The sequence below is a fragment of the Temnothorax americanus genome, unplaced genomic scaffold (genome assembly GCF_048541705.1).
Source record: "Temnothorax americanus isolate GAGA-0224 unplaced genomic scaffold, ASM4854170v1 Scaffold14, whole genome shotgun sequence".
Classification (NCBI taxonomy): domain Eukaryota; kingdom Metazoa; phylum Arthropoda; class Insecta; order Hymenoptera; family Formicidae; genus Temnothorax; species Temnothorax americanus.
The window spans coordinates 3187641-3215097 of NW_027509275.1; the positions used below are offsets into that span (position 1 = coordinate 3187641).

Consider the following 27457-nt stretch of genomic DNA (forward strand, 5'->3'; position numbering starts at 1 on the left):
ATAATATATTATGGCGCCACTGTTAAATTATTCTATAATGGTTCTATAAAAAAAATAATTTATTGACGAACAATTACATCTCAGAAAAACGACATTTTCTCTTAGAATTGATTCAACATTTAATATTAGGGAGTTTTTGCAATACCGTCTTTCAGATACGGTATCTGAATTATAACATTATTGAGCGCTAAATTACAAGAAAAGTGAACATAGCGATTTATAAGTAATTTACAGAGAATTTCGATTAATTAAATAAAAACTGAAACTGAAATAAAACTTTAAATGACTGTTTGCCGTCGTGTTCCTCGCTCGGAGGGGCCACAGATTCATCTTCATTGACCATTATTTGTTATCAATCGTGAAAACGTGTGATCTTAATTGAACGGGCGTTTCGCGCAACGGGCTTTGTTCTTTCGTTTGCAAACTTCATCTACGGAATCAAAGTAAAGCGGTTCGGGACACGACTGTACCCACGCCACGCCGCCGCTACACATACAGAATTTCTTGCAGTCGTCGTTCGGAAGTAACACTGCAAACTCAGGGTCTTCTTCAGGACAAGTACCGATACACGTAGCTGGATCGAGATTGTAAAAATGCAGTGTAGACCACAAGTTGTTATGTGTTCCGTGTTCTTCAGTGTTTTTCTGGCTCAAAAGTTGCGGCGACTTGTCATCATTGGCTATATTATGAATTGTGAAAGCATCATCTTGACTGAATTCACGTTTCCCGCAAACGGCTTTGTTCTTTCGTTTGCAAACTTCATCTACGGAATCAAAGTAGAGCGGTTCAGGACACGACTGTACCCACGCCACGCCGCCGCTACATAGACAAAATTTCTTGCAGTCGTCGTTCGGAAGTAACACTGCAAACTCAGGGTCTTCTTCAGGACAAGTACCGATACACGTAGCTGGATCGAGATTGTAAAAATGCAGTGTAGACCACAAGTTGTTATGTGTTCCGTGTTTTTCAGTGTTTTTCTGGCTCAAAAGTTGCGGCGACTTGTCATCATTGGCTATATTATGAATTGTGAAAGCATCATCTTGACTGAATTCACGTTTCCCGCAAACGGCTTTGTTCTTTCGTTTGCAAACTTCATCTACGGAATCAAAGTAGAGCGGTTCGGGACACGACTGTACCCACGCCACGCCGCCGCTACATAGACAAAATTTCTTGCAGTCGTCGTTCGGAAGTAACACTGCAAACTCAGGGTCTTCTTCAGGACAAGTACCGATACACGTAGCTGGATCGAGATTGTAAAAATCCAGTTCAGACCACAAGTTGTTATGTGTTCCGTGTTCTTCAGTGTTTTTCTTACTCAAAAGTTGCGGCGGCTTGTCTTCATTGGCTATATTATGAATTGTGAAAGCATCATCTTGACTGAATTCACGTTTCCCGCAAACGGCTTTGTTCTTTCGTTTGCAGACTTTATCTACGGAATCAAAGTAGAGCGGTTCAGGACACGACTGTACCCACGCCACGCCGCCGCTACATAAACAGAATTTCTTGCAATTGTCGTTTGGAAGTAACACTGGATATTTGGGTTCTTTGGGACAAGTACCGATACACGTAGCTGGATCGAGATTGTAAAAATCCAGTTCAGACCACAAGTTGATATGTGTTCCGTGTTCTTCAGTGTTTTTCTTACTCAAAAGTTGCGGCGACTTGTCATCATTGGCTATATTATGAATTGTGAAAGCATCATCTTGACTGAATTCACGTTTCCCGCAAACGGCTTTGTTCTTTCGTTTGCAAACTTCATCTACGGAATCAAAGTAGAGCGGTTCGGGACACGACTGTACCCACGCCACGCCGCCGCTACATAGACAAAATTTCTTGCAGTCGTCGTTCGGAAGTAACACTGCAAACTCAGGGTCTTCTTCAGGACAAGTACCGATACACGTAGCTGGATCGAGATTGTAAAAATTCAGTTCAGACCACAAGTTGTTATGTGTTCCGTGTTCTTCAGTGTTTTTCTTACTCAAAAGTTGCGGCGACTTGTCTTCATTGGCTATATTATGAATTGTGAAAGCATCATCTTGACTGAATTCACGTTTCCCGCAAACGGCTTTGTTCTTTCGTTTGCAGACTTTATCTACGGAATCAAAGTAGAGCGGTTCAGGACACGACTGTATCCACGCCACGCCGCCGCTACATAAACAGAATTTCTTGCAATCGTCGTTCGGAAGTAACACTGGATATTTGGCTTCTTCAGGACAGGTGCCGATGCAGGCAGTTGGGTCAAGGTTTTGAGTTATCATTTTATCGTTGCAAATATAATTCTCGGGGAAATCACAGACTTTCAGAATAGGATTAAAAACGAGTTCCGGAGAGTGGCATTTTTTAAGAGCACTAATGCCATTTTCGCAGACGTAATATAGATTGCAGTCGGTCTCGTGAGGAATTTTGGTGGTTCCTGTCATCGAGTGGCACTTGGTTGACGTTGGGATAGTGGGTACGTTCTCAGATCCAGCGTCACAAGCGACATTCTCTGGAAAATCACAGACTCGAAGCTTCGGATTGAAGTATAAATTTCTAGGACATGTCTTCAAGATCATCTTGCCGTTGCTACATTTGTAGTAGAACCTGCAGTCGTATTTGTAAGGCATTTTGTTATCCTCGTCGTAACATTTTAAATCCGATCTAGGGGTACCAGACGGCCGCTTTGTGGGAACCGTCGGCGTCGGCACGAGATTGGTGCATTTGGCTTCGGTCGGCTCGTTGCAAATCTGACGAACATGATCATAGTGCAGACCACCCGAACAATCTCGAAGAACCTGTTCTCCATCAACACACTCGTAATATTGTGTGCAATCGCAATTGTGAGGCAACAGTACTTTCTCTACGGAATCTGCGGGAGGGCAAATACCTAGAGCGATTGTCGGCATAGGTGAAAAAATTAAATCACATCCTTTCTTTTGCGGATAATCGCACGTCTGTAGACTAACGTTAAAGTGAAGTCCTTCTTCGCAGGATTTTAAGATCTTCTCACCCTTGTAGCATAAATAATACTCGGTGCAACTAATTTCGTGCTGAAACGCTCTGCCGTCCGGGGAGCATTCAGTATCGTAGTCGTCAATTAGGTAATTGTAAGATGGATGTGGCTGGCATTTCATTTTGGCGGCCGAATTGCAAACTTCTTTCGCGTCATCAAAGTACTTGCCGATCGGGCATGTTCGTAATATCTTGTCACCTTCCACGCACTCGTAATATTGATTGCATAAACATGAATGAGGAAACCGTGCACTCTCGGATGATCCCTTGGGAGGACACGTTATGCGGGGCTTACCTATAGCTTTTGTAGTTGATATTGTTGTGGATATTGTTCTAGGCGTTGTCGAAATTGTGTAATCGACGCATTTAACCTCAGTTGGCTCGTTGCAAATTTGCCGAACGCTATCAAAATGCAGACCACTCGGACAAGATCGAAGAACTCTCTTTTCATCGATGCATTGGTAATATTGCGTGCATTCACATTCGTGAGACAAAAATACAGTCTCTATAAAAGAACCTGCAGGAGGGCAAGTATTTAGATCGGTTATTGGTGGGGATCTATTTAGATCGCAACTTTTTTGCGGGTAGTCGCATGTCTGGATGGTCACGTTGAAGTGAAGTCCCTCCATACAATGTCTCAAAATTTTCTCACCATTAGAGCATAAATAATAGGCCGAACAATCGGTGTCGTGCTGAAATGCTCTGCCCTCTGGCGCACATATGCTATTAGTATTATAGTCATTAATATTAATATTATAGTTATCAATTGGAATGTCGAAGGGTGGAAGCGGCCGAGTACACTTTACTATTGCAGCCCAATCGCAAACTTCTCTCACGTAATCAAAATGCATGCCGAATGAACACGTTTCTAATATCTTATCACCGTTTACGCATTCGTAATATACGTTGCATAGACATGGGTGAGGGATCCGCGCTTTTTCCGTTGATCCCTTTGGAGGACACTTTGTGCGGGGTTTGTTAGGATCTCTTGTTGTTGTTGGTTCTGTTGTAGTTTTCGTTGTAGTTTCCGTTGTAGTTTCCGTTGTAGTTCCCGTTGTAGATTCCGTTGTAGATTTCGTTGTAGGCGTTGTTGGGGATGGAGTACTTCTATCATTGCAGTCTACATTTTCCGGGTAATCACATTGACCGATCACTGGATTGAATAAGAAATAACTTTCGCATTTTATCGGGTGCGTACCTTTTATGCCGTTAACACACCAATAATAATAATTGCATATAGTCTCATGAGGAACCTTGTATCGCTTACCGTTTGGTACGCAAACCCAAGCAGATGGATCTATTGATTTCGTCGGCATTGGAGAGAACAGCGGCGAAGTCGATGGATTCGTCGAAGTTAACGAACTAGTAGTTGATCGTACGGTATCCGTACTCGATGGAATGTTACTACAGTTTACATTTACCGGATAATCGCATACACGGAGCACTGGATTGAATAATAAATTGCGGTCGCATTTCTGAGGGATCGGATTTACCTCGCCGTTGTAACATAAATAGTAATGATCGCACGTAGTCTTGTCAGGAATCATATGTGTCCTGTTATCGGATTCGCAAGAATCCAATGACGGAGTCGTTGGAGAACTCGATGACGGGATTGTCGACGTCGGAGTACTCTGTGTCGTGATCGTTGGCGGAGTTGTTGGTGATGGGGTTGTTGGTGTCGGAGTTGTCGTTGACGGGGTCGTCGGTGTCGGAGTTGTCGTTGACGGGGTCGTCGGTGTCGGAGTTGTCGTTGACGGGGTCGTTGATGACGTAGTCGTTGGAGTCGATGACGATAACTCACATCCCGCTCTCCACGGCCAATCGCATACTTGAAGTTTGGGATTGAAGTGCAATCTATTGCCGTTTTTATCCATGACAGGACAATCTATTGGCTCCCCTTTATTTCCCACGTGACAACTGTAGAATTTCGTGCAGTCGGTTTCATGAGGAATAAAAACTGTTTTATTCTCTGGATTGGTCTTAGGACATTCTGTTAGAATGTCAGCCACTGGCGATTTGTTGATGGCAACAACGCTCAATGTGGCCACGTATAAAATGGTCACTAAGTATATGCCTGAAATTTAAAACAATATATGAAATGGTATTTATGGAATTAACCTTGGTAATTAAATTTGAACAATATTATTTTATTCTTCACATTTATACTTTGCATTTAATTTAATCGAAAAAATGGAAAATCTGCGAAGTAAAGTAATATAATGATAAAAATATTTTAAACTTGCACATATATATATATATATATATATATATATATATAATTATTTTATGCTTCTCCTGGCCGACAACCTACGGACAACCAATTACTTGCACTCTGCACAAAATTCTCTCTTTCTTCACGTAAATAATTGCTCTGCACATTCGTCACTTAACAAACAAATGTCTAATGCGTTTTAGTCGTCCTTCCGTTTACTTCTGTTTCATTACTTCATCGGAGTTCCGTCAGTCGCGAGCACTCACCTTTCATCGTGAAAAACCCATTCGCTATAATTGGAAACCAATATCTATATCTTCACTCACTTAATTGCTAACTGACGAATTTGCCTTTACGAAATGATTTTTATATATAAGCGCACGGCGCGTTATCGCTTAATACGCGCTTATCATATCTAACATTTGACGAAACCCTTCTCTTAGGAACGTCACTTGAGCATATTGAAGCAGGTGCAAAAATTTTTTTATGCGTAACAGATACAGGGTGTCAAGTAACAAGCGCGGCATTATAAACGCGGACGTAAGGATTTTAAATATTTTGTTTTACCAAAGTATTCGGCTATCACGGTTATGAGCTGAAATAATCTCGAAATAATCGAAAATACTATCTAGTAATAATAAAGTTTAATTTGCTAATTTTTTGAAGAAATATTGAAAAATTATTAAAACATCAAGTATATATTTAGCGATATATTAGCGATATATAATAAATTATCATAAACAACTCGCGATCTTAATTCTATTAAATTAAATTTTTTGAAGCTAATTTTATTTTAATGAGATTTTAATTTCAAATTAATTGTGCAAGAAGATAACAAAATTGGAAAATTACAAATAAATTGGAAAGTTATAAATGATATTTCTTGACATTTACAGAAGAATCGTGAATTGCGAGACACGTTGCTATCGAGGTAGTCGATTAGAAATTCTGACATAATAGAATGACGCTGAGATTAATTTAATTTAATTTTTTCAATAATCTAAGATCTATAAGATACAGATATGAGTATCGATACTCTGTTATCAGATAACAGCATTATCCATTTAGTAATTATACAAATAATTTTCTGCTTTATTAACATACAAACACAAATATATTACATAAATTTTAATTTATTCTGTTAGAATCTTTTTATTATAATACATTTATTATCAATAATCTAAGAATCTAAGAAAGACGAGTGTTTGCCCAAATCGCTTTTTCCATCTCTTCGGCCCAACATACGAATAATTGATAGAAGTAGGGGGAGTCGGCAAAACTCTGATTTTGCTTCTTTCTACGTCAATTCTATACTCCGCCAGATTTTGTGCTGTATCGTTTGCTGGTTTACGATTGGCATTTAGCTGCCCACTTCCAATTGCAGACGGAGTTCTTGGCGTCGAAATGCAAATTGTCCGGGCAGAGCATAATGAACGGCCTGCCGTTGCTGCATGTGCAGTACTTAGTGCAGTCACCTGCGTAAGGCAGAAGTATCGTTCTATCAACAGAATCCGAAATTGGACATGTCCCGATGCAACCAGGCGTATTGGCTTCGTCTTCGTCTTCGATTTCGTCTTCGTCTTTGTCTTCGGGTATATTCGGTTGAGTCTCCGGCCGACGTCCGGCCAAGCATCCTGCGGGCGGCCAGTCGCACTGCTCAATAGCAGTATTGAAATGCAGACCCTCGGGACACTCGTGCATCGTGCTCTCTCCGGCCTGACAAATGTAATACAAGTCACAGGCTTGCGGGTGAGGCAGCCTGGCGGTGCCCGAGGATGGACATTCAGGCTTGTTCTCAGATGCTTTCCACGGAATTTGGCCCGCAGGTACTCCAGCTGCGACGACCGCCAATGCGGCGACGATCATCGCATAGTATCCTGTAAAATGATAAAATGTGTTCTCAATTATCGTGAAGAGTTAGATTCTCTAGCATCTATGTCCTCGTCTATTTTTTGATGATATCGCGAAAGCGGCTTTAATTTCCCTGCGTAATAACACAGGCGCCGTTAGTTAAGGGAGGGGGAGTGAGGGAAACGCGTCCCGCTATATATACACAAATAAAGTAAATATACAAATCTTAGACCTGTGTCACCTTTATTAGTTTAATTTTTAAATAAGTATAACACGAATTAAAATCAAAGATAAAAATATAATACAAGAAAAATATTTTTATCTTTGATTATTTGATTTTAATTCGCGATACAACTTATTTAAGCACTAAAATGATTTGAAAATGTCCAGGCATTGGTACATTTATATGATAATTTCGAATAAATTAAAGTAATATTTACATGTGTAAACCTGAAAACCTTAACAAGCTAAACTTTAAATTGTACTTTTATATATTTTTTATTTATTTATTTACTTGATTATATTTTTTTAGTTTCTAAAATTTTCCCCAAAATTTATAGCTAACAGCGCCAGTGATAACAAGGGATAACTTTTATCGACTCTTATATGATCGAGAACGCTACCGCGCGACAGTGCAAGATTTTTTCTCCCCAATACGCGTTAAATAAACAGTGACAATAAAAGACTATCTTTTACCGAAAATTTAACTTGCTTAGAGACTTAATGGTTAAATCTTGTCAACGTTCAAAGCGGACAGACAGTTCGTGGACAGTTTACGAAAAAAAGATAGAAAACAAGCACTTTAATTGACGAGTAAAACTTGCACTAACGTTAAGAAATTAGATCGTTACTTATCATGTTACTTATCCTGCTGTTGTCACAAGATCGTACAGAATCTTTAGAAACTTACCTCTCATTGTGGTTATTAATTTGGTGTATTAAAACTAAAAGCGTATCACACACTCGACAGTTAAAAATACAATAACTGACGGTTGCAGACGTATCGATTTATATCAAACATCTTATCGTTTGATAATAATCAAAGCGCGTCAAATATTATATTCCAAAAGGATATCTGGTCGCTGCGCGAGCAAAAAACAAGTGTAATTGAAAGATTGCTCTAGGGGTGATTTAATGAAGTAATACTGATAATAACTGATTAGATCGTTCAGCGAATTTACCAGAACAACCAGCAAAATTGTTCAATACAAAAAACGTATCAAGGAATTTTTTTAGAGAGTGCGATAGAATATTATATGACATACATATATGATACATATATTTCCATGCGTCTACATCGCGTTATCATTTGGAGCTTTGAAATGTTTTCAGATAATATTCAACCGTATTTCTTGTTGTTGACGTATAAAATCTTGAAGGCAGTGGTAAAAATAAAATCACAAACCGAGCTAATTATATCTATTGGAGTACGATACTTATCGAGCAATTACATTCTTCGCACTTGTGGGATTGTGGGAAGTCAATCTTGAAAGATGTTTTACGCGTCAAAATGTTTTATAATTAAATGTAATATTCTGCAATAAAACTGCAATTTTATCTAGAATGGCACAATTCCTTTATATATTTAATAAAACTTTTTATCTTCCGTTTTCTGGATAGATAATAAAATGAGAATATATCTGCATATCTAAAAGTAATACGTGTGTGTTTTTTTTAAATTCAATCATGACAGTTTGTGCTCTCGAATATCGAATTAATTAAAAAAGTCAATAAACTCGTGAAAACGATAAACGATAAAAGTTTATGCGCGTTCCGCTTTGTAAAAATAAAGCGAATGGGAAGTTTATTTTTAAACGAAATTTAATTAAACGTACATGGTATTTTCAGATTTTGGTCGCTTTTTATCAATGCCGACAGTTGAAATAAATAGCGGTGTCTCGTCACCGATAACGACAAGGTTGCACAAACTACGTCTGAATTTTTGTGAGCGCGCAAGGTTCTTCGATTAGAAGATTCGGAAGTGACCTAAATCATTACAGTATCATTATAGTATATTAGATAATGACGAGGAGATAGGATACGAGAAGTGGCGCTATAAATCTCTTTCGGAGTAACAAAGATCGTATAGTTTATGTGTTAAACACCACAGGTGAATCACAGTCAGCCTTGCAAAAATGTAAATAAAGATTGCATATCCAATCTGTCATAGTTTGCGCGCACGCAATCTTTTTCTTTTACAAATACACCCATTATTTTTATTGGCTCTCTATTGCCGATAAATTTTCAACGTGTACGTCGCGACGATGATCGTCGATATATATAGATACTTCGTTGAAACTGAACGTATATTCAGGGTATAAAAAAATCATACATTCCATGTTAAGTCGATGATTCGATCGAAATAATGATTCTCCGAACCTCAATACATTCCAGATCGCGATATATCGCGAACATCATATTTCTTTTTATCAGCCTTGATCTGCGCTTCGATAATGTCATACTGACCTCTTATTGAATTCTACAATTGAAGTATACGCGATATCATCACGGCTTATCGATATAATATTGCCGCTTTGCCTTTGCCTACAATAACTCGGCGTGATCGAGTATCATCGGTATCAACGACGCGTATAATTGACGATGGATACATTTAGAAATACATTTTTTAACTAAACTAGAATTTTTTCGAAATAAGATTAACAAAACCTAGAAATAATCGACGCGCACTCTTTTCTCGGGAAGAATTCTCCAAACTTGTCTTAAAATACGTTCAAGAAACTTCCGCCGAACGTTCTTTTCGCAGTAGTTTGAAGCTATATTTACTGACTGTATTTCGGGAAGATTCGAGTCATAAAATCTTTTCTCCTCAAACTCGACTCTGTAATTACTGTACCATGCAATTAAATTTTTTATTTTATATTCTAGAGAATTGAGAGTAAATATGGTAGCATATATTTTATTTATAATAATTTTTTATTTATCGTATGAATTAGTATCAAATATATTTTGCGAATCTGAAAACAGCTGATTTTAGTTACTTTTTCAAGCATTTACGATAAAGTGCGTTTTGATATCGCATTACACGCGATTAATGGACAATACGGTAAAATGCCTATCCAATCGATCATCGCTGTGATTACATTACGCAATCCCCTCATTGCGCCAATGATATCATCATTATAATACAGAGCAAGTTCAGCAAGTCACACACATATCTTTTCTATTGTTCGATCGTTCAATTTTAATATGTTTCCCGTCTGTTCGCGTTTGCTACGCGAATAAAGCTTTCATAGGCCCCCAGACAACAATTAGCTCGATTATCGCGCTCGTTCGGGTCATCAAGATCTCGCGTGTCGTCTCGGTGCCCTCTCCCCCATTGCCCGGCTTCTCGTCCGTAAATTAAATATTTCGGTCGAGTCATAATTGAATCCAGGTCAACGGGGCTATTTCTCTCCGCCCGAAGTGCGAACTGCGAATCAAAGCGAACCTAGCAACACACGCGCCGATCTTGACTCCGCGTGTGCGCTTATTCGGGACGAGGTGTGCGCTTGGTAACCGGCTCGAATCGTACGTCGGTAACGGTGTTGTCTGTACTCTGTAACCGTGCAACGTTGTGACCGTCCAGCGTCCTCAGTCACCCCGATCACCTGTGCCAGCTGCGCGCCTGCGCGCTCCAGTCTCTCTCTTGTTTTCGGAGTCGGAGCGCGAGCGAGAGTCGCGCCTCTCTTACGCCGTTGCACACAAAGTGCACATTCGTCGTCGTCGTCCGTCGTCCGCCCGCCCGCCTCCGTCGCGTCGCGGTCGTCGTCGTCGTCGTCCTACGCTCCCACAAAAATAACGATCCAATGGGAAGCGTGTAAACAATGGCTGCGGACGCGCCGGTTGGCCGCGCTGTCGTCAAGTCGGCCGCCGCCGGCCAATCGGCGTGGCGCGCGGCCGCGGCGCCGACGGAAAGTGGCGGCGCACCGTTCGGTACCCCTCCGTCCCCCTACGCGGCTGCACGTCGAGCATTCAGTAGACTCGGCCATTTCTCTCGCGAAGCGTAGCGACTCGCTCAGCCGCGCGACGATTTTTTTTTTCGCGACTGCACCGTGCGGGTACTCCCGGAAGTTTTGCAAAATAACGCGACGCAAAAGGATGATACACTCCGGGCGCACCAGGCTCGAGGTAAGTCGACGCCGATCCGACGTTTATTCGGGCCCCTCGCGGCCCGTGGAAACGCGGCCGCGGAAACGCGCGTCGAAGTGCTGCCACACAGTCCGGGGGGGTCGTGCGTGTTCAATGTTGTCATTGCCGAGGCGAACAGCTGATTCGCTCCCCTGGCCTCCGCGAAGCGCGGCGGCCACCACGGGCATCCTCGTCGCCGCCGTTTCGCGTCCCCGTCGTGACCAAGACGACGATTACGACCTACGACAAGGACAACGACGGTGAAGGCGTCACGCGCCAGGGCATTCTCTCGTTATTGTCCGGCTGGTTGCCCGACTGGTTGGCTGGCTGGCTGGCTGGCAACACGCTGTCATTACATTACTCCGAGCCTTTTTCACGCGTGCTACGCATATATTCTCATCGATCAACCGAGGCGATTGTGCGAGCGGGCCCAGCTAGCTTAGTCAACCAGACAGCCAAGTCAGCCAGCCAGCTCCGTTCTTTGTCCTGTCTTTCCTCTTTCCTTCCGTCCTTCCTTCCTTCCTTCCTTTCTTTCTGTCACTGTCTGTCTTTCTTTCTTCGCTCCTCTCTTTCGCACACTCCGCCTCTCTCTCTCTCTCTCTTTCTCTGTCCTTCATTCGCCCCCCTCTCTCCCCCACCCTCTTTCTCTCTCGCTTCCGCGGTCGCCAGCGGTGGCTACGTCGCCAGCGGTGCGTTCTCGTTGTTAAATGCACGCCACCCCCCTTCCCCGCGCCCTGGCTACCATCCTCTTCTTTGTTCTTCGCTCCGGCGGCGTCCGAGCAGCGACGACGACGACGACGACGACGACGACGACGACGACGACGACGCGCAAAAATCTCTCCGCGCTCTCTGGCGCACGGCAGCGAATCCCAACGACGACGACGGCGTTCGAGCGCGCGAACGGAATGTCAATGAGCTCGTCGTTGCTCGCGACGCTGCGAATCTCGTCGGACAGACAGACGTTGTTGCTCCGCGACGTTTACTCCGCTTCGCGCGCGCGTTCCTCGGGACATCGCTGCCTCGGCGCGGCGTCGCGACGACGACGACGTCGTCCTCGTCGACGGTAGGCGCGGAGACGCGCGCACGTAGGTCGTGGACGCGTAAACAAGCGGGCGGACGAGCGCGCGCGTGGCCGCTCGCTTTCGACGAGAACGCGATAAAGTAAAGAAGCTGTGAATGAAACCGCGTTTCCGTAGCATTATACACGTACACCTCGCTGTCTTCCAGCAGGGATCGAACAATTCGTTGTGCACGCGCGCTTGTGTGGCGCATCGCATGTATGTATGTATGACCGCGTGGGTGTGTTTGCGAGAGTGCAAATTCTTTCGTTTTATTCAATTCACTTTAGCATTTTTTCCTCTTGTTTATCTGAAATTACGCGGCATTGATGTGTTAATAACACCGGGAATAGCGTGACGGATCGTGTTTTTTTTTTTTTTTTTTTTTTTGCGGACTGCGCTTCCCTATCTTGCTGTTTGGATTAGATAATTCGGACACGTTGATAACGCGTTGTTACTGGGGACTTATTTGACTTTATTGGGTCGGATATTGTACGCATAATTTATCACCGTCTTTTATGAATCGCTCCGCCGGTACGTCGGATTGACCTCTCGGTAATCTAGAAATAATTTACGTCTTAACTAAATATCCGTTTCTCTATTTGAAAGAATAATAATGGTTGCTAGAATGATTGCGTCTGTATACATGTGTATACCAACACGTTCGCACCGCTCCGTATCGCGACTGTGTAGAAAGAAATCTGTGTGCAATGCAGTATCGGCGCACACGCGCTAACACAACGGACGTATTTTTTTTTGCCGAAGAATAAGCGCCTCCGACAAATCCTTCTTTATTGTTTCGCGACTATTTGCCAGCCTTCGACTAAAGACGCGTAGACTGAAGACCACAAGGCGCGATCGACGCCTCGACACGATGGCCGTATTATTGCAAAATATAATCCGTCTCGGCAAATATATAATCCGGTTTCCGCGACTGCTATTTTTATTATACTTCATTCATGAGTTGTAAATGTGCGGAAAGTTATTGGCATGCACGCCGAGATGCACGCGGCCACATGTCGAACATCGCGAACTGCCGCGCGTGCACTTCGACGCGTGTAAGAGCTTATAAATAATTAAAATGTGAAAATGTTTGCCGCGGAGGATTTGCATTCGGTCTTTGGGGTTGCGCGCACATACGCGTTAAGCCCGTATCGGACTGCGGATTGGGATTGAGATTGGATTGAAATTTAATCAATCGGAATGGAGAAAACTGATCTCGAGTTTAGTGAACTTTGCTCCGATTTGGTCAAATTTCCAATCCAATCTCGATCCCAATCCGTAGTCCGATACGGGCTTTAGACAGCGTATAATTAGATTTTCGACTAAATTCACCTTAATCGAGGGCAATCACTTTTTTCTCCCCCGAGTTGATTCATCGTATCTCCTTGTCTCCTTTCCCGTCTTCTTTTCTTTCGCAGCGCATCCCTTTCTTCGTCAACGTCGGCTTCCTTTACGTCCGCAACGCTTGGTATGACTCTTTTTAAGTGCATTCTGGCGGTGCTTTTTTGTACGCGAAACAAAAACCCGTACGTGTTCAAGCTTTGCGAGAGAAAGAGAAAAGGATCAAATTTGCAGGAAATGGTACAGAGCGCAGCTAAAAGGAACAGATATATATACAGGGTGTCCTAGAATCGGCAGAAAATGAACATACGCGTAACATTATTCCTCTTCTTGTGAGTCTCAAAGAGAATTTTCCCCGAGCAAAAATATCGCGGGAGATCATTATTTTTCGTGACTCGTTCCTTTCCTAAACACGCTATATCGTCGATGCTACGAGTCTCGAATTTAAAGAAGAAAAAAGTCTGCTTCTCGTTGTTAGGTCCCACAATGCTCCCCTGACATATCTTTATCTTTGAAGATTCATTCACGAAAATTGGTCTTCAACCTCGGGAATGATTAGGCCGTCTCGCAATCAGCATTGGAGTCGCGTATAATCTCGCGAGAAATCGCACGCCGCGCCGATCTTCCGCTTTTTTCCGTGCGGCTATTCTGCGCACGAGAATGTCCGGCGCTCGGAACCTACGGTCTATCGTTCACCGATGATTGCGTCGTCGGATACATCCGAAATGCAAATTGCATCATTCGCAATTCTCCGCGATCTCATTTCCTAGCAATAACGCGCGTTCGCGTTCGCGCTCGCGATTCTGCGAAGAGGAGGAGGATGCGCGGGCGCGGGCTCATCGGCGCGTGTCGCGCGCCCGTCACGAACGATCCTCGGCCGTCGACACGCTGGTGCGACTGCGACCTGAGGATTTCGCGGTACACCTCGCATTCTCTTATTTCGCCTCGGAAAATTGAACAAATTACGATATATCAACGATATATCTACTGTTTTCATTACAGTCCGTATTTAGCGTTTCTCGACAAGCCCAGTTGTTCACATAAAAATGACACATTTTTTTACCTTCTTATCCGTTTTCTCTTCCATTGCCCCGCCGTATCGCGATTCTGATCGAAATATCTCGAGTATACTAATTGTCCTGTGGGGCGCGTTTAGCATGAAATGGCGCTTGAAAATTTCTCAACCTTATATTCTCGCGTACAACTCACCGTTGACTATCGTAGACAAATCGGGACAGGTGCCAATTCTCTCGGGAATATCTCGAGAGATATTCGTTATTCGCAATGTTTTTATCGTGGCTTATTATTAGCCAACGGATTCTATAGATACGTTTGAGTACTTTCTCAAGATAAACTTGCCTAGGCACCTCGTCGGCGCGCTTCCTCGTGACGGGCGATGCGATTTTTCGCGAGGGCAAGAAGCCGTAACGGCATATCAACAACGATGCGCGATGGCAACGCGACGGAGATCGTGCGAACGGGCTGTACGTACGTTTCGCTTCGGATCAGAAATCAACTCGAGAACTGTAAATTTTCGCCTGACGGTGCCTTTCCTTTTTCTCTTTCGTTGCCGATTTGCATAATTTTTATTTAATTTATTTAGTAGCTCTCTTAAAGATAGAATGCGTGGGCGTGTCTGCTTTGTAAATGCGTAAATTAGAAATGGTATAATTATTTATGTAGATAATTTTGTGATTCTCGATGTGATTTATTTTCGTATAACTGATATCATGTGTACGTACACTTTTTGTTTCGGATCAAAAATCAACTCGAGAACTGTAAATATTCGTCTGACAGTGCCTTTCTTTTTTCTCTTTTATTGCGAGATATCTGAAATATTGACGCTTACATGGTATCGGTGATGATGTCGTGCATGAAGTAGGAACGCAAAATAACATACATATTTAAGTGAAATCCAAAGTTTTTTCACAGCAATATAATCTCGATCGATATTTCCATTGAAAGATACAATAGCGAAATCTTAAATCTCTCCGAGGCGTTCCCGCTCAAAGACAACTCCTAGCGTCCGCCGCGCGCTATATTCCTTTCGATATCCTAACTTCACCGGATATAGTTTGCATAGTTTCATTGCACCTGGAATCCCGCAACAAGAAACGGGACTGTTTCGATATCTGCATAGGGCGCGATGCATTTTCCGATTGACGCAGTAAAACATTGATAATTTTTTTTTTCCGAAACCGCACTAGATCCCCGATTTCGATCGAGCAATCCACGGGCAGGATTGGATAGCGGCATGACGTGTTACGGAGGTATCGTCCGATCGGGATTTCGAGAAAATCGCGCGGAGGAGATGGTCGCGGGGCAGGTGGACACGTAAACGGATGTTGCAGGACGCGCGCGACATTCGGCCGCGCACGCGGAATGATGATCGCGTTGCATCGATGCATGCAATGGTGGAGTCTACCGAAAAACTGAATCCTGGAGCTAGAATCTGCGACGAAATACGAGTGAAAAATACAGATCTCGGAGAGAAAACCGGTCGTTCTTTAATTATAGAGCTACAGTGACGCAATAAAAATGATAAAAATAATGTGATAACAGCACGAATAACGAACGAAGTAATGTCCAAGAAGCATTTAATAAACGTTGAAAATTGATCGAAATTCAGTATAGTTGACTCCACAATTTCTTTTTTTAAAAGAACGTGTTTCGGGAACGATTCTAATTCGTGGTTAAACGAAATCAAATAGAATTCTAAAGACTACGCGAAGTCACGTTTCTCTCCCCTTTTTTATTGTTATCGAACTGCCAGTGACTTCTTTTATTGCAACGTCCTTGTTTCTTTTTTTTCCCTTGTCGCGAAGCGGAGATTCTTGACGACCGCATTGATCTCTCGCGCCCGCGGGCCGCGGCCGTGATACCGCCCGCTTTGCGGGTCTCCCCGACGGAGATAAAGAATAATAGAAGGCAATCGTATATCGGGACCGGTGGCGTCGCGCGGGGTCCTCGCCCTCCCCCCGACGTCGCCGTCACGTCGCGTCGCGTCGCTCGCGATTTGCGCACTTTGTTTACGGGCGCGCAAACTCTCCCCCCCCCCCCCCCCCACGCGCCGCTATTTGTCTTCCCGGTCTTCCGTGTTTTAGCACACGTCCGCGGCGCATATGTTGTTATGTTTCGCGGTGGTGGCTGTGTGTATTTAAGGCGAATGCCGAATCGATGACCGCTTATTTTACCGCTTTTGAGCCCGCCCGCGCGGAATCTTCTTCGCGCCATGCGCTGCACGCACCGAGCGAAATCGGAGAAATAGCATCACGGGCCAAGAGGAGCGAATGGCTCTTGACGTATCGCGTAGTTAAAAACGATCGTCCGTTTATCTCGAGCGTCCGCGGAACGATACGCGTGCGCGGTAATGAAACGCGAAATTTTCGCGAGAAATAATGAAGTTTTTTTTAAGTCGCACTCATCAGGACTTGCAAATGAGCTTTAACTTTTAGCAGAAAAATTTGCGATTATTATTATGATAACGCCGTTAAAGTCGACGAACGTGTGTCGTCTTAACTTGTTTACACCATTACAAACTCAAAGGCTGTCTAATCTCAAGTACGAATCGATCAATTTATCATTGTGTCTAAGTTACCTTTTTCCCGATACATACGTTACATACATCCTATACATTTTTAGCTCTGATACAAATCGTCGTACGATCATTACCAACCGCGAGATAAACCGAATAGATATCTTTTTTATTAATATTTTTATTAATATATATATATACGAAATGAGATAACGTATATTTAAAATAAAATTAGCTCCGCGGGAATTAAGGTTTCCAAGTTATTTCTGACCTTTCGAGATACAAAGTTCGTTTCGATGGAAACTGTGAGAAAACATAGAGCGCTTGAATTACAATACGTTTAGAATATAAAACGGAGAATGTATCTTTTGCACCGGTTATTTTGGCTATTTCTCGCCGCGCACCGAGAACTGTTCCAGATTATACGAGTCATAATTATTCACGAGGCTGCGCTCGTATTTTACGGTTTAAGGCCGTAACGCAATAGCGTGTATCTCCGTCGCATCGATGGCCATCGTTTGGCCCCAGGCCGCCTTCGTTATCCCGTATAATTTCATGCAGCGCTTGCATACTTCATGCGATAAGGCATAGGCGGCATAGGCATAGAAGTTGGAAGAGCCACCCTCGCGCCCGCTCGCGATCTATGCATACGGCTATTATTGATAAAAGCGCTTTATTTCAAGGACGTACACAATGACGAAATGGACGATATCCCGATTTCGCGGCCGAAGTAAAATAAGCCCCTCGCGCGCGAATACCAAACGCGAAATCCGCGTGGCGAAATGGATCATTTCTAGCTCAACGCCGGACGCGTAAACTCGCGTCTGTATAAGATTTGTCCGTCGGAGACGCACGTTTAACGTCGTCCGCAGACACCTAAAATCCTTTTATATATGTGTAGTTGCACGGCTTATTGCTTAGGGATCGTTAACAATAAGTAGAGCCTTTTGGAAAATTTAACGATTCAAAATTGATAAAATTTTAGGGAATTTTTATATTAACGCATTATCAGCTGAAAGCCTATTAATAGACTTTTTGCTACTAGCATCTACGTGACTATCGATTGTGAAAGACATTAATCGGCATTTTATTATTTTTATAATTCTAATATTTATTTATCAGAATATATGAGCTCTCTCGATTTTGCTCGAAAAACATACAATACGTTATTGATCGGCAATACGTATCGATTTCATCCGCTAGCGATAGATAGTGTTAATACAGAGAATTCCGAGAATCTGCAATCGTAAACTGCTAGTAAAATTATTCGATAAATTTTCTAATATCATTTTACATAAACTATTATACATTTGCATGGGATAATTTTTACTTGGCATGTTACGTTGTAAAATTACATATACATAACTTAAGCAACTTTTTATTTAATTTTTTTATGTTATAGGTATCGTCGTGGCGTAATAATTTTGTTATTATGTTTACAAGAACGTGTTGTGAAAGTATCCTTATCTGACGGCAGGAATCTCGCTGTATTTGAACAAAATTTATATTCCTATTGTTAATTACTAATTCGTAATTCGTCGAGTCGCTAAATTTTTCACAAAAGGAAACGATTGTAATTATGTATTATAATAAAATACATTATTTTATATTTCAAATTTACACTATTTCAAATTCTTTGTATAGACATACCTATATGTATAAGCTTTAGTTTCTACTTGCTGTGAAGGAAACTAAAGGTAAAAATTTTCATCTCTCACACAATTGGCATTAAATAAATAAACGTTTACGAAAGTAGCAATTGGTAATTATAATTTCATAACCTGCATTTTAATCTGTAACAATTACTTCTTATCCTTATATGGCTATGCAAGATGAGAAGCTTTCTCATTGTGTATAGATCGCTTTCATACATGTATCACACAGACGTAAACGAATTCATTGATTCATTTTTAACATCCACAAGGTACGGCTAAAACGACTGACCGCATTAAAAAGATATGCAAAAAGCCATCCTTTGCAATTGTCGAGCGAGTGAAGAAACAGTTTCTCTCTCTCTCTCTCTCTCTCTCTCTCTCTCTCTCTCTCTCTCTCTCTCTCTCTCTCTCTCTCTCTCTCTCTCTCTCTCTCTCTCTCTCTCTCTCTCTCTCTTTCTCTGTTTCTATCTCACGCGAGACGTGTGTATACGAGCAATATTTTGATCCCTGCACTATCTCGAATGCAAGATATGGAATATAATTCCAAGTCATTTTTAATTTTAAATTGTCAGTAATTTTACCGTCGGTATTGTCGTCGAATACAGTTTAATTTACTTTTCGTCTCTCGACATTTTTGTAAGTGTAACCATCTGTGTAATAATATTAAGGTGCATACATATATGGCACCCAGCACGAAATCATAATAAAAACATACGTACAAGCAACTCATTAATATTATTTGTCGTTAGGTACAATGCATTCGTTATGTGTGGAGATACATACGCGCATACACACGGACACACGCACATCGACACGCACAGTTGTTCCATTTTCCGAGATGAAGTTAACGTAAAAAAACAGAAAGAAAATATTCAAGATCTACTTGGGAGCGATTTGCACTTGTATGTATATGTTTTGTGGACTCGCGCGCTGTGCTATATATTCTGCATACGCCATCGTTCTTCGCCGCTTGTTTCCACTTCTATTAACTCCCTGATAATCAAGCATTTCGCGAGCGAGCTTTCCTCGTTGAAAATGCAACGAGACGCGGAGTCGAGCGAGCGCGAGAGCAATGGGAAAAAGAAAATCACTCTGCGCTCGTCGTAACGTCAATGAAACGTGCTCGTCCCCCAGTCGCATAATAGCTTTTCGATGAAAATTGAACGCGGACAATCGGACAGAAAACGTTCGCTAATTAATAAAGGATATGAGATCGCGATACATTCAGTGTAGTCTGTGGCGTAAAGAATATTGCTTGTCTGTGTGAAAAGTAAAATTATTTGGGAAAAATCTAACCATTAATTGTACATATAAATGTATAGTGTAATAATATATATATTTAAAATATAATTTTATGTCTGAATATAATAATAATTTTTGCGCAACACAGACTGCATTAATGATGTATGAATGTGTGTGTGTGTATGACGATTGGAAGTCACTCACTTTTACCCGAACACGATAGCGTTTACTTGTGAATTAACAATTATGTCACTTTCCAATCAGAATAACGCAATCATTTGAATTCCGACTTTGCATGCGCTATTGTTCACACCGGAATCGACGATGAATTATTAATTGGCGATTAGTACGTGGCGAAAGAAAGTCGCATATCTGGAATACGGCGAGGTCGTATAGGTATCATCACAATTTAGCAAATGATACATAACGAAATCGTAATGTGACTGTTGTATATAATTAATAAAAGTTCCATTACTATTAGTACCTCTAAAATTAAGCAAATATGTGAATTGGGGGGAGATTCGGTATATATTTATTAGATACGAAATTATAATGACACAACAGAGCACATTGGCACGTTAAGAATCTCTGAGCAACAACGATACAAGTCCATGATTGACGAGGTCCAAACAGTAGTAGTACCTTACAAATCATGGACGAATCGGCTGCGGAATTGTGAACCTGACTAGTCCTTGCGTGAAATCCTGCGATTTCGAGCGTACGAAATGAAACGCCGTTCGAAGGCCGCGATTCCGTTTTATCGCGTGTTACGCCGGCGTCAGCGCGACGGAGATGACACGTATTGGGATGTTTTTTTTAGAAAAAAGTAAGTCTCCAACAGTTAGGAGTGGGAGGAGGGGGCCAAGGGGTCGGACAAGGGGTACTGGCGGTCGAGGAGACGGAAAAAGGAGGCGGTGGTACCGGTGGACAATGGTGGAAGCAGCAGCATCCATCCTATCATCACCATTATCACCAACATCATCATCATCAACAACATTATCATCATCAGGGCGGTTATTACACGCAATCGCATACTCACAACCCTGTCACTACCATGAAGCAATCCTACATGCAGGTTAGTCAATCTAGAGAACTCTGTCCGGGCACGTCTATGCTAGAGCTTTATACCATACGCGGCTCCTCCCGCGCCTCTCTGATGTCCCGCTATCAAAAGCGTATGTCTAACGTTGCATCCCATCTCTCTCTTTCTCTCTCTTTCTCTCCTCTCTCTTTCTCTCTCTCGGCCTCTCTCCTCTCTCCTTTTCCCCCGTACCCCCATCCGTCCTCGCCAACGTGTTGCGTACAACGGAGACGGATTGTTCGACTCCTCTCTGGTGAACGTTCGTCGCTCCGCAGAGCGATAAACGCGAGCGCGGCCCGGCTCACGTCGTGCTCAGGTCGTATTTAATCACCTTTCCGTTGCAGCTAACATGGGTGTTTCACGATGACGAGGCGCAGATTAACAAGAAACTGCCAAAAGAATTGCTACTCAGGTACGGCGTACGTTTGCCTGCGGTGTTATACGCCTCGATCGCGTCTTGCCGGCTTAACACGGTTCGGAGCGAGTTGTCCCCGTCGCCGTCGTGATAAGAAACGGTGAAACTCATCGAGATTTCGGTTTTATTTGATCGAGAGACGGGAATTCCGGACACTCCTGTTGCCTGTATTCTTCGATAATACTAAAATAGATCTAATCTCTGGACGCTTTTATCTAATACAAATTCGCCGTGTTTATATTTGAAATACACGTAATCGTATATTTGCCCTTTAAAACTTTTTACGGGCGAAACAGGCATCTTTCATAAGATTGAAAGCTACGTAAGATTGGTATATATAAGACGTAAGTGTTACGTCTCATCGTGCCTCGCGAAAAACTTAAATCCACATTGTCCCCCTCGCTTTCGCAAGGTGTTAAGCAATCGCGGGGCGCGATAACGCGCAAGTCGCTCTAACGAATCTCTGTGATTGACAGAATTTTTTCGTACCTCGATGTCGTATCGCTATGCCGTTGTGCCCAAGTAAGCAAAGCCTGGAACGTGTTGGCGCTCGATGGGTCCAATTGGCAGAGGATCGATCTCTTCGATTTTCAACGAGACGTGGAGGTAATAAAGAAAGATATCCCGTCCCGACGAATTCTTTACGCATATAGAGAAAAGAAACGAGATTGATTGACGCCGGATTGGGGGGGCGTTTGTGCGTAGGGACCAGTAATAGAAAATATCTCGAGGCGTTGCGGCGGATTCCTCAGGCAGCTCTCGCTCAAGGGATGCCAGAGCATCGGCAACAACTCGATGCGCACTCTAGCCCAGTCGTGTCCTAATATCGAGGAGCTCAATTTGAGTCAGTGCAAGAGGATCTCGGACGCGACATGCGCGGCCCTCAGCAGTCATTGCCCCAAGCTTCAGCGGCTGAATCTGGACTCCTGTCCCGAGATAACGGACATGTCCCTGAAGGATCTCGCGGCCGGTTGCCCGCTGCTCACCCACATCAATCTCTCGTGGTGTGAGCTGCTCACCGACAACGGGGTCGACGCGCTCGCCAAGGGCTGCCCGGAACTTCGCAGCTTTCTGAGCAAGGGGTGCCGCCAGCTGACGGATAAGGCCGTGATGTGCTTAGCCCGCTACTGTCCTAATCTCGAAGCGATCAATCTACACGAATGCAGGGTACTTATCTCATTGACTCTCCAAATCCGCGTGTTACGCAAAGAGGAGCAATTGCGCCACGCGCCTCAGACGCTGCAGTCGTCGCGCAACCAATTTGTCGCCGACGAGATATCGCTGGGTTTCCCAAAGAGATAAGACTCGCTTGTATCGCTGAGATCAAATTGACATTCGTTTTCTTTCGTACCGAGGAAGTTGAGAAAGAAGCTACTTGTGCGCAATAGTATTTGCAATTTGATTCAATAGCACGTGTTCCGCGCAGAACCGTTGAAGACTTTCACCTCTCGATAGAAAGCGATTAAAGTGAAGAAAATCTTACTATGATATATTAAACATAAAAAATTATCTATATATATATATATATATATATATATATATATATATATATAATTATATATATATATATTTTTAACTTCCGACACACATTTATATATATGAATAAAATTTAATATACTTTGAGCAAATAATTTAGCTTTTTTCTATTGCATAAGATCTGTTATGCAATAGAAAAAAGCTAAATTATTTGCTCAAAGTATATTAAATTTTATTCATAAATGTGTGTCGGAAGTTAAAGGATGGCCCCAGGCGTTAGTAAATAAAAATTCCTTTGCGATCCTTGTTGCAGAATATAACGGACGACGGAGTCAGAGAACTTAGCGAACGGTGTCCACGGCTGCATTACGTTTGCCTGTCGAATTGCCCCAATTTAACGGACGCGACGTTGATTAGCCTGGCACAACACTGTCCACTCCTCAATGTACTCGAGTGCGTCGCGTGCACCCATTTCACGGATACAGGTTTCCAGGCCCTCGCGAGAGTGAGTTGATCGGCGCGAATCGTTTAAATCGTCTAAACAGCCGAGCCGCGAAACTCTATTCGACTTTCGACTTTCAGAACTGCAAACTGCTCGAGAAGATGGATCTGGAAGAGTGCCTTTTAATCACCGACGCCACCCTCACTCACCTGGCGATGGGTTGTCCGAGATTGGAGAAACTAGTGAGTAGCGATTTAATGTACACGGCATCGTGCGTTAGGCGATGTTCTCACGGTGTTTTGGTGTCGGTGCGTTTATCAGAATTGCAAAGATCCGTGTCTTTATCGAGAGTTTTGCCATTTCCGAGCGCAGAGCCTGTCACACTGCGAGTTGATCACCGACGAAGGCCTCCGACAAATCGCGCTGTCGCCGTGTGCGGCGGAACACCTGGCCGTTTTAGAGCTGGACAACTGCCCGAACATCTCGGACAACGGTCTGAACCATCTGATGCAGGCCTGTCACAATCTCGAGCGTATCGAACTTTACGACTGCCTACACATTACCAGAGAGGGCATACGTAAACTCAGAGTATTGTCCCGTTTTACCGTATTCTCCGACGTTTCGTGCGTTACGCGGAAAAAGGGATCCGGCCGCATTTCCCGCGGAGCGTTATATTTAGCGCGCACCGAGTGCGTATCACGCAATCGTATTACTATAGATCGCGCATTCCGCAAAAAGTACGATTCCGCGCAATTACTCCGATACTCCGTCCGGCGGCTGGGTACAATTAATACCGCTTTTTCCGCTTAACAATGAATCATATATGTAAAGAATTCGCGACTGCGGCTTACGGTACATTATCATAGATAACTACAATGTACTACAATTTGAAGAGACTCACCTTTTTCTAGTTCGTTTCGACGAACGGAATACCTATGTAAGTCGCAATCGTACGATTAAACGTAAAACTTGTCGTTCTTATCGTCCTTAACTTATGAATATTAATTATTGAATGTATTATTTGTACTATTTTAGGCCCATCTACCGAACTTAAAGGTGCACGCGTATTTCGCACCACCGACCCCACCACCCAGCGCGGGAGCCTCGCGACAACGATACTGTCGGTGCTGCGTCATTCTGTGATTTTGCCTTCAACTCCTAACTCCGAAGTAAAAATCGTCCGATATATATATCCACGGGATTATAGTGGACCTTTATCGGTAGTCGCTGCCTGCGGCGATTATGGGACCTCTCTCTCTCTATCGTGGTTACCGGAGGAGACGCTCTGGTTGCCCATCACACATTGATAAGTGAGAACGGGACTCGTCGTCAATTGCAAATCGTTAAATCGATTCAAGCTCCAACGAGTGAAGTACGTCACCATCATCAACACAGCCACTGATGCTACTACTGCAATTACCAATATGACCGCTGCTGCTGCTGCTGCTATTACTACTCGTACTACCGCTGTTACTATACACTTATTATTATTATTATTTCTATTTGTACTTCGTTATCTCGATAGTAAGTGCATCGCTAACTATCTCGGTTTATATTACGTGCGAAAAGTTAGTCTGCAAAGGAAAGAAATTCTCAGGTTTCCTTAGCGATATTATCATTTTCTATGATCTTCATTTAGCGTTCGTCCACGGAGAGAAATGACGTGCGCGCGCTCCGCGCGTTTTCTGAGCCACTCACTGATACGGAGCGACGTATTCGAGAGCGAGCGAGCGAGCTTATTTTGATTAGCGTTCGGACGCGTATTTTCCTAGCGCTACACGAGCAAGTTTATCGATTTACGTTGCTCGATAAACACGAGATACTTATTTTAAGATACGCGTAAATGTCTTATAAATATCTTAATGAAGCACCCGCGCGTGTACTACCGATGGGGCGTGGAGGAAAACGGTAGTTTTAGGGGGCAATGGAGTCGAGCGTAATAATTGCGTGCAATCGTATCCAGAAGTCGAATTTCACACATCTCGACGGGTAACCGTAGCAGTTTCTCAACGAACACTGCCTATAATGCTATTGATAAACGAGAAAAAAAGAAGAAAAAAAAACAAATACGGTATAGCGACCGCGAATCGAATCTCGTCATAATATTTAGGATATTACTATCGTTTATCGTATAACGTAGACGTATAACGCACCGACAAAATACGGCTCGGTGAAAGTGTTTCTTCTCGGTGTCTGTTTAAAAGTATTAACGTATCGCGCGTACGTGATTACCGAGCGACACCTACGAATTTCTTTCCTTTCGTTAAAAAAAAAAAGAAGAAAAAAGTAGGAACAGAGAGAGAGACAAAGAAGAACGCGTGTCGCGGACTTTGTCGCATTAAGGGCGCACAATTTCAACTTTTAACGACGGAAATTTCGACGTATTGTGATCGTGGACACTCGAGACGAAGTGAGAAAGGGAGGAGGACGCTCGAGTATCGTCTTTTGAAGACTCTAACCGCCGCTGGCGCGGCTTATAGTGGTGGCGCGTGAGAGATGCATTTTACAATCGATTCACGGGCAGACGGTATTTACGCCCGTGCATCGTATCCTCGAGTACCCGTAAAATCGTAAACACCACTTCTCCTCGACAGCCCGGACATCTATTCTATTACTTCTTTTCCTTGTTTTATTATCTTGTTTTTTTGTTTTTTTTTGTAACTTGTCATGGACTAGGAGAGCACAGACTGACAAACGAATCAAAGCGTTAATGTGTTAAACCGATTAACTTCGTGCCGGCGGCGACCAGCGCTGGCGTTTTTACTTTTTAAGCCTAGATTTAAAAAAAAAAAAGAACGGAATGGCGGCAGTATCATGAAGCCACGGACGTATCGCTAAGGGCGGATGGATCGGCGATCTCCGCGCGCGATCTTCGCCAACTGGATCCCGGATACTCCGTGACTACAGTGACGATGTGCCCGATGGTGAGGGACAAACAAAACAAACAGAAAAGACGTTTAATCTCCGACTCAGTGCTTGTAAGAAGCCCCGATCGTAAGGTCGGCGCCAACTCACAATCGGATCACGGTATTGTTCGATGAAGCAGCCGATTTGTTGTGGAACTTTGGCGGGAGCGTTGAGCATCGCAAAAGAAAAAAAGAAGAGACGAACAGTTCATAACAGGACGCAAAATGTCGAACGTGGATTCCCGGAGGCCGGGAAACGGACCGCGGGAAGACGAGCAACCCCTATACATGTGGATTACGATTTTCCATTCGATTGTACACGAAGAAATTCCACAGCGTAGTTTCTCCGCGAGTTCTCGCGACGGGACTTGACGGCGGATTTGGGTTTCGAATCGACATAATTTATTTTGAATATAAAAAAAAAGACTTTTACACATAACACACAACATATAAACGCGCGCGCACAAATATACACACTCACACGTACAGACACATATACATTGGCTATATTTTTAGAAGCGTACCCTTGCCAGATTTTTACTAAAGAAGCCGAGGACGCGTACTTTGAACGCGTTAATGGCCGGTCGAAGACCAACGCGCGAAAATTTTAAAAGCGGTCCAGTTTTGAAGTGCAATATCCGTCAGAGACGCGAAACGCGCCTCGTTTTTTCCTTCCTCTGTCTTTGAATTCGTGAATCGTAAACCCGGTTAATATCGCGACACTGTGCGTCGTCGCGTTAAGCAAAAGGGGGGGAGGGGGACAAAGAAGAAAAGAAACACGGGGTATCGATTGTTAATCCTTTTGGTAGCGTGTAAGAGACGTACCGCGTATATATTGAAGTATATAGCGTGTAACAGAAATAACGGATGCGGCAACCTAGATATATAATACAACAGTAAATAAATATATAGATAAGATATGTTTTATACGCTGCATGTCATCCCTAGTGGAATAACGTGATCATTGTAAACGTGTCGTTCGAAGTCAGGTTAATAATTATAAGCGATGTACGATTATACGCGCGCATGACGTAACCGCGATGATGCAGGACACACACGAAACACAATACGCATACACACACGTGCATAGAAACACGCGCGTTGTCCGCACTCGTGCAAGG

The 27457-nt window shown here is 43.1% G+C and overlaps 3 protein-coding genes across 5 annotated transcripts; 1 reads left to right on the forward strand and 2 right to left on the reverse strand.

Annotated features, from left to right (window-relative positions):
- Positions 1 to 48: 48 nt before the first annotated feature.
- Positions 49 to 5801, reverse strand: LOC143894503 (uncharacterized). 2 transcript variants are annotated; one of them, XM_077400821.1, is made up of 3 exons: positions 5470 to 5801; positions 4259 to 5065; positions 49 to 4144 (listed from the first exon to the last, which is right to left on the reverse strand). In XM_077400821.1, the coding sequence occupies exons 1-3, from the start codon at positions 5474 to 5476 to the stop codon at positions 375 to 377; spliced, it is 4584 nt and encodes a 1527-aa protein (XP_077256947.1). In that variant the 5' UTR covers positions 5477 to 5801; the 3' UTR covers positions 49 to 374. The 2 variants fall into 2 exon arrangements, with proteins under 2 accessions (XP_077256947.1, XP_077256946.1); XM_077400820.1 differs by having other exon boundaries at positions 49 to 5065.
- A 515-nt stretch (positions 5802 to 6316) lies between these two features.
- LOC143894507 (chondroitin proteoglycan-2-like) lies at positions 6317 to 8072 on the reverse strand. The gene is made up of 2 exons (XM_077400823.1): positions 7965 to 8072; positions 6317 to 7080 (listed from the first exon to the last, which is right to left on the reverse strand). Exons 1-2 carry the CDS (start codon positions 7969 to 7971, stop codon positions 6551 to 6553), a joined length of 537 nt encoding a protein of 178 aa, XP_077256949.1. The 5' UTR covers positions 7972 to 8072; the 3' UTR covers positions 6317 to 6550.
- A 2764-nt stretch (positions 8073 to 10836) lies between these two features.
- Positions 10837 to 27089, forward strand: LOC143894735 (uncharacterized). 2 transcript variants are annotated; one of them, XM_077401339.1, is made up of 9 exons: positions 10837 to 11182; positions 20837 to 21091; positions 21442 to 21509; positions 21989 to 22118; positions 22218 to 22679; positions 23302 to 23493; positions 23571 to 23672; positions 23803 to 24018; positions 24466 to 27089. In XM_077401339.1, the coding sequence occupies exons 1-9, from the start codon at positions 11153 to 11155 to the stop codon at positions 24571 to 24573; spliced, it is 1563 nt and encodes a 520-aa protein (XP_077257465.1). In that variant the 5' UTR covers positions 10837 to 11152; the 3' UTR covers positions 24574 to 27089. The 2 variants fall into 2 exon arrangements, with proteins under 2 accessions (XP_077257465.1, XP_077257466.1); XM_077401340.1 differs by lacking the exon at positions 20837 to 21091 and having other exon boundaries at positions 10847 to 11182.
- Positions 27090 to 27457: the final 368 nt, after the last annotated feature.

Coding starts and splice junctions, on each gene's coding strand:
- LOC143894735 (XM_077401339.1), top strand. CDS start 11,153: ATGATACACTCCGGGCGCACCAGGCTCGAG. Junction 11,183..20,836: donor CCGGGCGCACCAGGCTCGAG/GTAAGTCGACGC, acceptor TGTTTTTTTTAG/AAAAAAGTAAGTCTCCAACA. Junction 22,680..23,301: donor TCAATCTACACGAATGCAGG/GTACTTATCTCA, acceptor TCCTTGTTGCAG/AATATAACGGACGACGGAGT.